The 15,332-nt window shown below is 36.3% G+C and overlaps 1 protein-coding gene across 1 annotated transcript; it reads right to left on the bottom strand.

Annotated features, from left to right (window-relative positions):
* Positions 1-8,020: 8,020 nt before the first annotated feature.
* On the bottom strand, positions 8,021-12,683 carry LOC136800304 (small ribosomal subunit protein eS25-like). Its single transcript, XM_067056934.1, has 3 exons — positions 12,574-12,683; positions 8,521-8,601; positions 8,021-8,302 (listed from the first exon to the last, which is right to left on the bottom strand). The coding sequence occupies exons 1-3, from the start codon at positions 12,574-12,576 to the stop codon at positions 8,054-8,056; spliced, it is 333 nt and encodes a 110-aa protein (XP_066913035.1). The 5' UTR covers positions 12,577-12,683; the 3' UTR covers positions 8,021-8,053.
* Positions 12,684-15,332: the final 2,649 nt, after the last annotated feature.

A 15,332-nucleotide genomic window follows, 5' to 3' on the forward strand; every position in this document is an offset into this window, starting at 1 on the left:
GAGCTTCATTATAATAGAGCTGTTTCAAAAGACTTTTTGTACCTATTATAAGCTGCCATATTAAAAATTTTTGAAAGGAATTAATTATTTGAAACATCTAAACATGATATAAATTAAACAATAGATTCAATAACAAAGGATTGTTAAGATATGACAAGATTAGAGATCATATGGCCCAAAGGCGATTCCAAAGCTATTATCATCGAATTACAGCTTCACGGAAATAACAATTAAAAACATAAATAAAGTCTAAATCTAAAATATTAAAAACTGTTTTGTATATATTTTTTATTCGGGTCTGTAAATTTTCAAACGAAGCCAAGAAGGAAGACAAAATGGCGCCAGGTCTCTTCAGAAGTAACAGAGCTCAGTACCTTTGGAAAAAAGGCTATTGTGGCTGAAGTTCGAAAGGAATCTTAAATTTTATTACATGGAATCATTAACAAGATGTTGTATAGTTATTTCCACATGAAAACAGGTTTCAGATTTCAAAAGTTTAGGCAAAAAGAGGTACCCCATAACCTAGCCCAATTGGCTACCCCATTGGCTACCCTGCTTTTTAGACCAACCCATAAAAACGTTATAAAGCGGAAGTTAAAATTGCTGAACCTACCTATCTTTGTAATCAAAGCGCTGTGGAGGAAAAATTCCCCATGGCATATAAATAACTGTTTTAGGCTAAAAAAGGGTCAAATTTTTCAGTGGTATCACTCTCTATAATTATAGTCCTCATTGCATTTTCAGGCTGAAAATGCTTGTCAAAGTATGAAAAGTAAAAAATAATAACTTTAATGAAAGAATTAATTTCAGAGAGTAGCACCCCCGGGGGGGGGGGGGGTACTTAGGCAAATGGAGGGTACGGTATGTGCCGCCCTTAAGGGTACCTTTTTTGGACTTCCAAGGTCCCGCTAAGGGTCGGAAAAATCAGAAAATCAAATTTCAGTCCCACTAAGGGTCGAAAAATTGGAAAATTTCAACTTTTTACCCCCTGAAAGATCGAAATTTGGTCAAAATTGGTCAAATTTGTCCCGCTAAGGGTCGCAAAATTCCCAAAATTTTCCTTTGTTTTCTCCTTTTTAGTCCCGGTAAGGGTCCAAAGTTCGAAAGTCGGGCGGCACCCCCCGTCAGCTCGCAACCCTAGTACCCCCCCCCCCCCGGGGTAGCACCATTGGATTTCTCAGGTATTTTCTGATAAATATGGAAAGTTTCACTGTCTGAACATTTTTTCCTCCGCAGCGCTTTGAAATCAAAGATGAGTTGTGAAATTTTTTGTGTCCCGCAGATCTAATTTTTCTAAAAATGGCCTTAGTTGTTACTCAAAAATAATTCATTTTATAGCTCAACTACACAAAGAACAATTGCTTGTCAAAGTTTGACCTAAAATTGAAGATTTTGATAAGCGTCAAATAAAAAACAAGCAAACCCGGAATGGCTATTCTCTAGGACAGTTAGGAACATTTGGCGAGTTTCTGTACGCGGCCGCAATCAAAAAAATTATCTTTCTCGAGCTGTCACGTTTTCAACAGTAATGGTATTTTTTAATTTGATTGTTTCAGAAACCAGTTTTTCTTGTTTAACACAGTTAAATCCTTCAGGTTGAGCTGAATTGCTTTTTATATTTTCATACAGTTTCATAGGGCATGTCATAGAAATTTGATTACAGGAGTTGGCGGGTTTCTGGATGGTTTCCCTAACTGTAGGACAGAAACCAAACAATTAATTGGGTCTGGCCTTTGCGGAGAATTAGAGGGGGTACCTAGTGCAAGAACGCCAAACTTATTTTTCACACTTTTTATTCTAGCTGAATAAATAAAAGAATGACTTACTCAAGACCCAGACCAAACACACAATACAATCAGTCGGGTGTTTAAGATAAAAACTGCAATTATTGCTCTTTTCGGAAATTATTGCCGAAAACGGCAATTTTTTTAAAGATGAAATGCTGAATCAGCAGAAAAATAAAAAAGTTAATAAATGAAAATTGCCGTTTTCGGCAATTATTGCCGTTTTTGCAAATAAAAGTTGATTTTATTATTGAACACGTGGTATTTGACACCCTCGCGATAAGCCCACTGTGCCTCGTTTAGTTTTGTTTTCAACTGGTTTTTGTTGGAAATGCAGATAGCAAAATCGAGTCATATGTAAACAAATTTACAACGGGGGTTTTGTTATCTCTTTCTGGCTGTGTTTCGGCATCGATGCAGGATCTTTTAACTTATTATTTTAGAACTTTTCATGTTATTGAGCAACGAGAAATTGAAAAAATCACTTTTAAAAATCCGAAAAACCTTTTTCTCGATGCAATTTTACTATTTTCAAACACCTCTGACATCTTTGCCCTTAAAAGGACAACACATTTTGCTGATTCATCATTTCATCGTTAAAAAAATTGCCGTTTTCGGCAATAATTTCCGAAAAGAGCAATAATTGCAGTTTTTATCTTAAACACCCGACTGACAATGAGCCACCTTAAAATTATTACCTGCAAGTTGCTTTGACGATTGAAAACAAATCGCATTACCTGAGATAGAGGGATGTGATTTGTTTTGTTGCTTCGCGCGGGCGCTCCTTATCTGTTATTCTGATGGCGTATTTGGCGGTCGCCGTCCACGCCACCATAAAAAAAGAGTGTTTGTTATGGAAATTTTTTCTCTGTGTCTACGTTAGGCTGCATGCATCCCCAAATAAGTTTTGATATAGGGGATGCGAATCGGGCTCTGATATCGCTTCCGAGAAAATTACCGAATAGCTGTGTATTTTGCAGAATTTTGGCGACTCGTATTTTTCAAAATTTCAAAACACTCGATGTGTATTTATTATATTGTTTGACTTTGAGTCATTTCAAGAGCAGCCACCGGCTAGAAAATATGAAATATCTGTTCTTGAGGTCCCTTTCTCCTGGAAAAAGTCAAACTCCCCATCTACTGAAATCAAGCTACATCACACCAATCTTTAAAAAAGGCAATCGAGGTTTACCAGAAAACTATATACCAGTCGCATTAAGTTCGAATGTCTCAAAAAATTTCGAAAAAATTGTCAGAAGTAAGATACAAAAACATCTTGAAGACAACAATCTTTTTAATTGCAACCAACATGGTTTCAGATCTGGTAGATCCTGCCTGAGCCAACTTCTCTCTCACACAGAACGACTTATCCATTATATAGAAAACGGTAATAATGTTGACGTGATCTACCTTGACTTTAGCCCCCTTTAGCAAGGCTTTCGACAGAGTCGACCACACCATTCTTCTGAACAAAATTAAAACCAATGACATTAAAGGCAAACTGCTTGCCTGGATCCAATCCTTCCTAACAGGTAGAACGGAACAAGTTGTTGACTACACACTATCAGAAAGGTCAGGAGTCATCTCTGGTGTTCCCAAACCCAAGGATCTGTGCTTGGACCACTACTGTTTCTGATAATGATACAAGACATTGACAAAAATATATTACACTCTTTCTTATCATCATTTGCTGATGATACACGTCTAATGAAAGAAATCAAAAACCATGCTGATATCATTCAGCTCCAAGATGACATGAATGCAGTCTATGAGTGGACTGGATTGAATAACATGAAATTGAATGGACTTAAATTTGAACATCTCAATTATGGAAGAAATGAAGAACTTAAAGAACTCTCCAAATACTTCTCTGATACCCAAAAGGTGATAGAGACCAAGACTACAGTCAAAGACCTTGGGATCACTTTAGATTTGGTATGACATATGACAATCATATAGAAAATGTAATCGACAAAGTCAAAGGCATCAGTTCATGGATATGTCGAGCTTTCAAAACAAGGGACCCTACTGTAATGCTGACCCTATGGAAGACATTGGCAGTCCCTCACATCGATTACTGTTCAGAGCTATGGTCACCATCCAAGAGACACCAAATGCAACGACTAGAACAGCTTCAAAAATCATTCCTAAATGGAATATTCTCTTTACAAAAACTGAACTATTGGGAAAAACTTAAAACTCTGAAACTATACATATACAGTCTGGAAAGACGTAGAGAAAGATATCAAATCATCTATACTTGGTATATGTTAGAAAAATATTCTCCAAATTTCAACCACTCTGAGAACAAAGGGGGTATCACCTGCTACGAAAACCAGAGGCTCGGACGAAAATGCCACCTTAAAGAAGTAAATTCTAAACACAAAAACATTTGGAGAGGCTCACTATCTGAAGAAGGACCTAAGCTTTTCAATTCTCTCCCATTCTACATTCGTAATATCATAAACTGCACAAAAATTAAATTCAAAAGACAAAACTTGACCTTTTTCTTTCCACACTGCCGGACGAACCACTGCTCCCGAATTATTATCCCTACAGGAGAGCGGATTCAAACAGTGTGAGAGAAATGGTAAATCATCGGATTTCCAAATTGGATGATTGAGAGACTTAAAAAACCCATCAAAAGTATCAAAAGTAAGTACGTACATTGTCTTTTGACCCCTCTCCTACCCCGGTACGCAAGCATACGCTTTTGAAAAGACCCCCCCCCTCAGTGTGGACAACCCCAAGCTTCAATTTCAGACCATCATAAAATCCATGAACGAAAAAACGATGAAAAAAAGACGAGGTTTTGGGTTTATTATTCACTGGGGGAACGAGTTCCCCTGTTAGAGGGCCTTCGGCCATTAAATTGTGATTCTCGAGTCCAACCCTTACCCGACCAACTGCTGGCAATGACCCAATTTGCCCTGAGAAATAACGACAAAGAACGATAAAAGACGTCAATTAAGAAGAACGAAATATTTAAATTTTGCGAATTTTGCGGATTCGAGTGTCAAATTTCGGAATCAAGGAGGGGCATTATTTTTACTTTTTGAAAAGGATTTGAATCTCAGGTAAATATTTTCTAAAGTAGCGTTTATTGGAATACATACAATCGCTATTTATAAAAACAAAGGAAATTTTCGGTTTTTGCTCACTTTTGGTTAGGCTGCTTCTATCCTCTAACGAATTCGTACTTCTACTACTACCTGTGGTTTTGTAGAGGTCTGCGATTCAGAATAACTTTTGGCATGGCGAGTGACGTCAAAAACTTTTCTTTGTCATACGTTACCTTACGGTCTTGTGTGTGTCAAATTTCATCCTAAAAACAGCTAGAAAAGCCCCCCTCCCGCAGCTTTGAACCGCCCCTAAAAGCCTAGCATTAATAGCATTAAGGCCTGGGGTCACGAGAAATCTTTCGCGTTGGTGCAATGCAACATGCTCCATCCCAATGAAGTATAAGCCCTCGTATAAGCCCGAAGGGCTACAAGTCAATCTCCTTGGTAAGATTTGGAGCCAACAAATCCTACCAAAGTTGAGCAGCATTGAGCGGCTCGCCTGGTTTTTAGACAAATGACACATTGAAACTAAAATTTACCGCTAGCTAAATTTCGAAAAAAAGTATCAATCGTAAACAAAGGAATTGCTAGATTCAATCTGTCGTCAAAAATGCAGCGCATTTATTAAGGCTTCACTTTTTCTTGCCTGAGAAAGGTTAGAGATTGAACTCTAGCCCTTCGGGCTTTAAACTCAATGCTCCATATCCCACCAAACACAAGAAAAAAAATGCGCGTCTCATGGTTTCTTTTTTTGTTTCACGGAACAAAAAGTGAGAGAAATACCCAAAAGACACGCTTATTTTGTCCCTGGGACAAGAGGGAGAGAAGCACAAATTATTAAAAGAAAAATGGGGTTGAGACACGAGAAAGCGTTTCAGGTTGGTGGGATGGAGCATGTTGCATTGCACCAACGAGAAAAAAACTTCTCGTGTCGCCAAGCCTTTGACATGAAGTAGGGGGAAATTTGTTCGTTTTTATTAGTTCACTCGATTTTTTTAGTCAAAGCACTTGTTATACATTTTTGGAAAGCTAAGGGGTACGGGAATCAAAATAACTTGGGTGCTAATTTTTTTTCGGACACTTTGGTGTGATTTTCGGACAAATATGTCGGTCTCAGGCAAAAATCATAGGGTCAAAAATTAATGAAAATTTCAGCTTTAGAAAACGGAAACCTGTTGTACATTTTTGGAAAGCTCTCAAAAAATTAAGATTAGAGATATATTGCAAGTATAAGGTGATTTTTGTTCCTAACTCGAGATATTAACCCTTAAAATCAGTGTTTTTCAGCAAGGAACAGCTCTTTTTGTCCATTTTGTGTGCTTTTTGGAGCTCACTATTTCGAGTTAGGTACAGAAATCACCTATACTCGCGATAAATCTCTAATCTTTTTTGAGAGCTTTCCAGAAATATACAACGGGTCTCTATTTTCTAAAGCGAAAATTTTCATTAATATTTGACCCTATAATTATTGCCTGATACCGTCATATTTGTCCGAAAATCACACCATAGTATCCGAAAAAAATTGGCACCCAAGTTATTTTGATTCCCCTACCCCTTAGCTTTCCAAAAATGTATACAGTATATGGCCCCCAAAATGGAGACGGCCCCCAAAACGGAGGTTTTCATTAAAATGAGGATTCTGACTTGTAGATTTATCAGAATTAAACGATTATTTTTTATTTTGAAAGAATGATGGTTATACTTAAAAATGAGCATGTTTTTGCTGGTTTGAGACTGATTCAAAATAACATATTTGCGTCTAAAGGAAATATTTTAACACCAAAATTAGATAAAAATTGCATATAACTCACTCTAGCTCCTTGGATATTGAAAATAATTTATGAAAACGGGGTATAGGAAACTTTCTACACCTAATGCCGTTCAGAAAATGCAAATACATTTGTGACTTTAGAGGCTGGGTAAAAGATATAGCATCTTGAAGGTCAACCAGTATTTTGGAGCCCTAGAATCAGCATTGACAAAACCGAAAATTCTAAATATGAGAAAAAGAACTATTCCTATCACCTTGAGTTAATAGTTTATAACAAAAAATTAACATTATATATTAAATTTTTCGCTGAATCAGCAAAAATGGCAAATTCTGTAATTTTTTTGCAAAATATAGGAGAAAAATATTATTAAAGCTTAATATTTTCAGTTTCAGTTAAGCTTTTTTTCTAAAATTTTCACAGCTTATTCCATACATGAATGGAACTATTTTCAAAAGAGATTTCTTTTCAAAAACTTGATTAAGACGTTGTTAAATCAAAATTGTCATTTTGAAAATTTCTAAATTTTCAGTTTGGACTTTGCAATATCGAAAATCTTGAAATATTTCATAAAAATCATAAATTTTACATCCATCGGGTCGTAGATTTAAGGGAAAACGTAAATATGTTCATAGTTTTCCCCCCCCTATTACCACTGGGCTTAATAATTTGATTTTAACTACACCTCCGTTTTGGGGGCCCCAAACCTGCATTTTGACAACCAGGGGTATACTGTAAAAATTTTATCAAATAAATTTATGCCCAAAACCCTCTAAATCATACTTCAAAACTATGGTCAAAATTTTGTATTCATATCTTAAAGATATCTCGAGAAATCGCTAAAATTTCAAACCTCCGTTTTGGGGGCCATTAGAAAAAAGATACATATCTTTAAGCGATTGAAAAATATTGTTGAAATTGAAAATTTTGAAAAAGAACTTCCAGGAAATAAAGTAGAGATGTTAAAGGTTTTCATACAGCAAAAATTTTTGTAAAATCTCTTTTCCTCTAGATTTGAGAGAAATTTCAAATTTGATCGCCGTTTTGGGGGCCACATACTGTAACAAGCGCGTTGACGAAAAAAAAATCGAGATATTTTACAAATTTCCCCCTACTAATGGCTAATTTTTTCTTCTGTTTCAAAAATTACACTTTTTCTCTTATACGCATACAAAACGAATACACTTAAATCAGGAAAATACATTTTTCCTAGACCCAAGTTAGAACAAATCTCCTAGGTACAAGAAAAAATTTTAACGATCTCTATTTTCAAAATTCACTAGAAAGATTTTAATTTGGGTAGACGTTTCGGGCCATATACTGTAGCGACTTCTTCAATTTTCGAAATCTGATAAAAACAGCAACAAAGGGAAATTATCAAAATGGCACAAAAACAATGAACACATGAATTTATGGGAAAATATTTCTTCTCATAAAATTATTCCTTGGTTGCCCTCGTGTAGATTTTCTGTGCGCGATGATCGTCGACTTCTTTAATAAGTCCTTTACCGAGTAATTCTTTCAAAGCTTGACGAGCTAAGGATCCACGAATCTTCAATCGTTCAGAGACAACTGATGGAGTAATTAATTTGTAGCTTGGGACTTCTTTGTACAATTTCTCATAAGTTGCTTTGTCGAATAAGATGGCATTGTTCAACTTGTCACGGGTCTTTCCTTTGGACCACTTCTACAAATATTAAGAAAAACAAAGCATAATGAGTACAATAAATCAATTCATCAAGGGGAAAATCACTTTTCAAACATTGGAAAATCAAGTCATTAAGGAGCAATGCAAATATTTCTTTCATGCAGACCAAACTTTCACGTTTTACCAACAGAAGTTTCAAACACTATACAAAGTGGTAATGAAAAATGGAAAGTTTCAGTAATATAAGTAGGATTTACCTTCTTTTTAGCCTTGCCCCCGCCAGATGGTTTTGGCTTTTGGGATTTTGTCTGTCCTTTTCCGGCGTCCTTCTTTGGTGGCTGAAATGCAAAAAAATTGTCACAAATGAGAATGTTTTCATTACAGTACAAGGTCAAAGACAAAAAGATTAGCACAATTTTTTGAAAGTGATAACAAAATTACTTCTAAGGTGAATCTAACTCTTGAATAAATCTACACCTCATTTATTACCCCCACTCGTATCTTTATCGTGTTTAGGGCAATTTCAAAATATTTTCGTTTTTTGGCATTTTAACCCTTTAAGTGCCGATGTCGTATATATACGACATGGGCTATATAGGAGGGCGAAGCCCTCCTGTAATGCCCAGTTTGAGTTAGAAATCGTTATTTTTGGTCGAACTCGTAGGAATTAGATTGTCCTTTATGGTCAAGCAAAAAGAATTTCAAAAATGAGTCTTTCCAGCGAGATTTTAAGCAAAAAAGTCAAAAAAATGCAAAAAATTGACAAAAATTCACTTTTTTGAGATTCTGACCGTTTTTTGACTATTTTTGGTCAACGAGTGATCCAAGAACCTCCAAATTTGGCCCTGTTTTACTTTATTCTGTCTTCTAGTGAATTGATTTGAAGTTTTACCACTTGGCACCTTTCCATCAGTTCAGGCAGGTCCGCGCAGCGGGCCTGACTGCTTTAATTCCCCTAACGTACCCCCCCCCCTTGGCCGCCGCCCACCACGCCCTTCCTCAATCGGGCGGCGCCGAAGGCGCCCAAAAGAAAGAGGAGACTCTAAGCTATCCAACGAGCTATATACGAGCTTCTAATTCTTTCTAGATCAGGAGATATAAGCCCTTAAAGTTTGAACTAGCGATTTTTAAAAAAAAAACTTAGAAAAAAAGACCCTGGCACTCAAAGGGTTAAAGAAAAATTACAAAAATTATTTTTTTTCTTAAATTTCTCAATTTTTGGCCTAAACTCACTCAAAAATGCTGAAAAACACCAAAAAATCACATTTTCAATTTTTTTTTTCACTTTGTTTAACCCTTTAAGTGCCGATGTCGTATATATACGACATGGGCTATATAGGAGGGCGAAGCCCTCCTGTAATGCCCAGTTTGAGTTAGAAATCGTTATTTTTGGTCGAACTCGTAGGAATTAGATTGTCCTTTATGGTCAAGCAAAAAGAATTTCAAAAATGAGTCTTTCCAGCGAGATTTTAAGCAAAAAAGTCAAAAAAATGCAAAAAATTGACAAAAATTCACTTTTTTGAGATTCTGACCGTTTTTTGACTATTTTTGGTCAACGAGTGATCCAAGAACCTCCAAATTTGGCCCTGTTTTACTTTATTCTGTCTTCTAGTGAATTGATTTGAAGTTTTACCACTTGGCACCTTTCCATCAGTTCAGGCAGGTCCGCGCAGCGGGCCTGACTGCTTTAATTCCCCTAACGTACCCCCCCCCCTTGGCCGCCGCCCACCACGCCCTTCCTCAATCGGGCGGCGCCGAAGGCGCCCAAAAGAAAGAGGAGACTCTAAGCTATCCAACGAGCTATATACGAGCTTCTAATTCTTTCTAGATCAGGAGATATAAGCCCTTAAAGTTTGAACTAGCGATTTTTAAAAAAAAACTTAGAAAAAAAGACCCTGGCACTCAAAGGGTTAATAAAAGAAGAAATTAAATCTGGATTTTGGTCAAAATCCTTGCAGGGAAGAGAGAGGATGCAGAAGATGCAAATGGAAAGACTGGAAAAACAATAAACGGCATTGGGTACTGTATTCAACATGTGTTGAATTGCTCTAGGCACTTATTGACAAATTAGGATAACATTCACTGTTTCAAAACCTATTGTTAATACTGGTAGAAATGAAAAACTTATGTTTGTTGAAGTGACAGGTGAATGTTAGGGGCCGTCCACATAGTACGTACACACTAAAAGGAAAATGTCAAAAATTGAGTACCCCCTCACCCCTTGTACACAAATGGCTGTACCCCCCTCTGGTAAGTAGGTACTTTTCTATTCACCCCCATCGGTTGAAGAAAATTTTGAATTCAATTGGTTTGGTTCAGACCTTTAGTATTTCATACATGATACTTGATGTTTATCAAGAAACTTTTTCTTTTCTATGATGCGTAACAAGCATAAAATTCCAAAAAGAAAACGAGTGAAAAAGGGCTATGAAATTTTTTTTTCTGTGTACGTACATTTTCCTTTGATGAAAGGAATTATGGGATCAAATTTCGGTCATATGAGAGAAGTAATATAATAATGGCGTTTGCTTCACAAAGCACTTTTCGAAGAACAAAACGTTCTTTTGAATATAAAAAATTACAATTCCAGCATAATTTTCAATGATTATGACAAATATTAAAAAAGATCCTTCATCACAACAGAAAATAATGATAATGTCATGAATTTTATTTGCTTTTTGAAATATGTTTATCTTGTTCATAATACTAGAGTAATTTTGTTATTCAATAGACAGTTGCTTTCTCCCTAAATGACTATTCCATTATCTGATTGAAAAGTGTTTTGTTTACTCCTCTCAAAATTTAATCTCTGAGGCTAACCCTAATTAAATGTTTAGTTTGTGCCTTAATACCAACTCTAAATATATATTAAAGAAAAATATTTCATTTTGAGCTGGAAAGTAAAATTTTGATTACAATTTCACCTCCCCATGCCATGTGCTTATATCTTTGAGTGAAGAAATGTGCACCCTTATGGACTCTAGACTATTTCTCTAAATGCATAATTTAACCCATGTTCAGACGTTACAGTTCTGTTCCATCCCTGAAGTTTAGTTTGACTGTAGACAGGCAGCTGACGACATCTAAAATCTGGACGACTTTGAGACAAATGTCGAGTTGATTTTTCTTGTTCCCATATATCTACTGATCCTAAAAATTTTACTTGACGTCCGAAAATTTATTTAACGGACATGTCTGGTAGTAATTTGTCAAATGATGATGTCACCACCAAAAGTGAAAATTTGGTTTCAGCATATAATAATGATACCATTCGACGCATTTTTCGATCTCTAGATTCTAAATCACATCAGTCTCTCTATATAAAAACAATTTAAACGGGTATATTCGATTTCTCAGCCTAACTCGAGAAAATTGAGATCGTAATTCCTTATAAAATGAGGCATTTTTTCAAAAATGACGTCATACATAGAAGAGCTAGGGACCTCAATAACTTTTCATATCTTTCACTTTTGCTTGTGACGTCATCAATTAATAAATTATTCTCGGACATGTCCGATAAAGATTTTTAAACACGCCGAGTAAATTTTTCTGACTCTCTATAATTTTAAAGATTTCTAAATAAGTACTCAATATTTGTCCCTTGAATTTTCACTGATTCACTTTTTTTGATGTCATCAGCTGCCTGTCTAACGACCCTGGACACTGCCGTACATTGCGCGGTGGAGTCCGGTGGGCATCCGGTGGGTGTACGGTGGTATTTTAGGTTAGATCGAAAACACCGTACAACACCACCGTAAGAATCCCACCGTACACGGAATTGCCACCGTTCACGGAATTGCCACCGATTGTCTGCGTCCGCTGGGAATTCAGAAACCTGATTGACTTCCTATGGTATTTTTCGTGTACGGTGGGACATGTACGGTGGTAAAAATAGGTTAGGCTCCGCCCACCGTACACCCACCGGACTCCACCGCGCAATGTACGGCGGTGTCCAGGGTCGTCCTGTCTACTGGTTCTGTTACTTTTTTTTCTTATACATCAAAAATACTTTGTTTCGAGGGTTATATTAACCAATTTATGGTTCCAAGTTCAAGTGACAATTTCATATATCAATAACTTTTTTTTTCAAGACTACGATACCCTAGAACACAAAACAGAAACAAGTCCTTCTTCAAGTATAATAATTAGATGTTCAGATGTATTGTCCCTTTTGTGCAGCCATGAACTTTCACGAAAAAAAGATCTGATAAGAAAATAAGGTGGACACAAACAAGCAGGAGGGCTTAGTATTTCGTGGGTAAGTAATAAGGGAATAAGTTAGTAGAGAAAAGATTTCAAATTTTACTTACCATGATTGCCTACACTGAATCAAGCCAAATTTTAAAAAGAAATGATAACTACACGCGCATTGGAATGAACGTTTGCTCCCAGCCTCTTATATTGGAAATCGGAACCGTAAAATTATCTCATTGTCTACCCTTGAAATAGATGAGAAATAGTCATTTGTGGTTTCAAATAATAGCACTTAGTTCATTTTTAACTGAGTTGTGGAGCAAGCTACAGCCACTTTCACTTTCATGTAAACTTTAAAGATTTTTTGGAATTTCCTGCAAAATGCAAGACACAAGAAATACCAAGAAATAGTCAGCAGTTAGTAAGTTCACTGTAATACTTTTGTATTTTTTCTAATGAGAATATTATGTAATACATAACATATTTTTATTCAATTTTTATTGTTTTCAAAAACTAGTAAGATCTTTTAAGGCGTTGTGGTATAGTGGTCATTGACCTTGGTTACTGCACAGGCGACTGAGGTTCGATTCCCACTCGCAGCGGTTCACTTGGCAAGTGAATGAACCTTCGCCCGGGTCAACCCATGCCATGTGAGGGGAATTGGGTAGTCAGTTCAAGGTGCTGACGGGGCGCTCATTGAAAGCGTCTATAGTTGCGAAAATAGGCCTCAAAGCCTCCTGCAACTCAACCAAATAGAAATAGAAATAAGCTTAGTTTTCTACCCCTGAGCCCTGACCTCACGAATTTAATTAAACGCCAGGTTCAGATTGGGCGCCATTCCAGAATTTGTCTGTAACAGGGGGGCGGACGACACAGGATTTCCGAGGGCAAAAGTTTTCACCAAAATTTGAAATTTCCAAGGCAAGAGAAGAAAATGTATGAATTTCCAAGGCAATTGATTGAATTAAAAAGGCAAAAAAGAGTGGAATTTCCGATGCATTTTCCAGCGTGGAAATGGTGCACAGTATGCCGAACATATTCGGAGTGAGGCAGTAATAACTTTTCTTGTATTGGCGGAAGGAGCGGATATTAAGAAAGATATCGGCGTAAGTCAAAGTTTTTCAATACGTGAGGAGCACCGAATTTCTAACATCCGATTTTATTATGCCAGGTTTAAGCGCATCCACCTCTCACTTGACTTGACCGTCATATAACGACGTAGAGTGTAAATAGAATAGAAAGCTTATTTTGAGCTACTTTTAGGCATGGGAAGATTAAATATCCCAGGTCTCAGTGCTAGACCCGTTTGGAGGGCTTACTGCGCCCCCAAAACCCCCATGCAATTTCCACAAACAGAACTTTTTTTGGCGTAGACCTCAGCTTAAATAAACAACAATTCGGTGTGGACTTTACATCGTTTCCACACTGGTGTATTTTGCAAAAGTACATGGATTTTTATCGGAATTTCTGACCACCACTGGAAAAGAAAAATTATTTCTGAGGCTAGAAAAAATTTTAAAATGCACGTCGTCCAACGGGGGGCCCATTACACAAGGCTAGCTCTAAAGCTCTAACTAAAACAGCATTTAATAACATGAAAACCAGAATATGATTCTTCAATGGGAATCAAAACTATAAAGTGTACTTACAAACATCAGTTGGGATTCCACATCAGTTAGGGAAACCATCCAGGATCCTGCCATTCTATAAGCCAGCAAAAACTAAATGACACTTGTAACTTAAGTTTCTTACCATAACAACCAAAAACATTGCTACTTCCCAAAGTCGGAGACCAAAACAAATTATCTTCAAAGATTATGGCGCCCTTTTGGGTCTATTGTTAAGGCCATATAAAATGGTGGATGTTGTGGAAAGACAGAGGCGCCTGCACCCTAGAAATCTAAGCTAGTTTGATTCAGTCACTTGGATAAATCTGATGGTTAAGTTGTGACTGAATAACTAGCTTAGGGACAGTAAACTCGGTAGCTTATCAACTGACAACAACGAAAATTCAAATTTTGCGGCGAGGGATAACGTAAACTCGCATAATTTGCATAATTATTCGTCGTTGACTTAATTTGTTTCATATCAAAAATATGAAATCACACCACACACAGAACATAATATCAAAACATTATTTAGAATTTTTTTATTTTGTCTTTTTTTCTATCTTCTGATTGGCTCTGTAAGATTAGATAAACAAACTCTCGGTCTTACAGTTTATGCGCTCCTTTTGTAAAATATAAAATGAAATTCTATTGTAAAGTGTGCCGATGGAGAGTGAAGGAAAAATTTGTTCATTTTTTTCAAAAAGTTATGTTAGTGTTATATGGAAAAGTCAACAAGAGACAAATTCGTTTCTTGAGTGATAATTTTGTGATTTGACATAAAAGTATTTTGTATGATTTTTACAAAGCTCATCATAAAAATAACCTTCAACAAAATAAATAAAAATTACTTTAGACTAGCAGGCTAAAATACCATATACAAAACAATGTAATCAATCCCCCCCAAAAAAACATTTTCTTGAGTCTTGAATTTGTATATATAGCTGTCACTGAAAATAAGCACCGACAATTTTATGTTCTTCGAAAACGAAAGATGTCATTGTCTGTAAAATCGAGCATAAAGTCTCAAATTCATAAAACAACAAGAAACCACAACCAGTCAAAAACCAAGGACTGTCTATCATCTATCCATTTACAATATAATACAATATCATGCCATGCAATCCAATCAGAATACAGAACTACAGCATAGGATCTGTACAAGTACTCTCTCTTATATATTGCCACATACGATAGTCAATGTTCAATCACAAATCTTTACTTTATTATTTGCCAATCTGGAAACAAGCAACTTTTGCTGTCTTTAC

Source organism: Clytia hemisphaerica, unplaced genomic scaffold (assembly GCF_902728285.1).
Source record: "Clytia hemisphaerica strain Z4C2 unplaced genomic scaffold, Clytia hemisphaerica genome assembly, whole genome shotgun sequence".
In the NCBI taxonomy this organism is placed as follows: Eukaryota; Metazoa; Cnidaria; class Hydrozoa; order Leptothecata; family Clytiidae; genus Clytia; species Clytia hemisphaerica.

Excerpts from the sequence above, each read along its gene's own strand:
- LOC136800304 (XM_067056934.1), bottom strand. Across the intron at positions 8,303-8,520 it reads GGGGCAAGGCTAAAAAGAAG|AAGTGGTCCAAAGGAAAGAC; the intron begins GTAAATCCTACT and ends TAATATTTGTAG.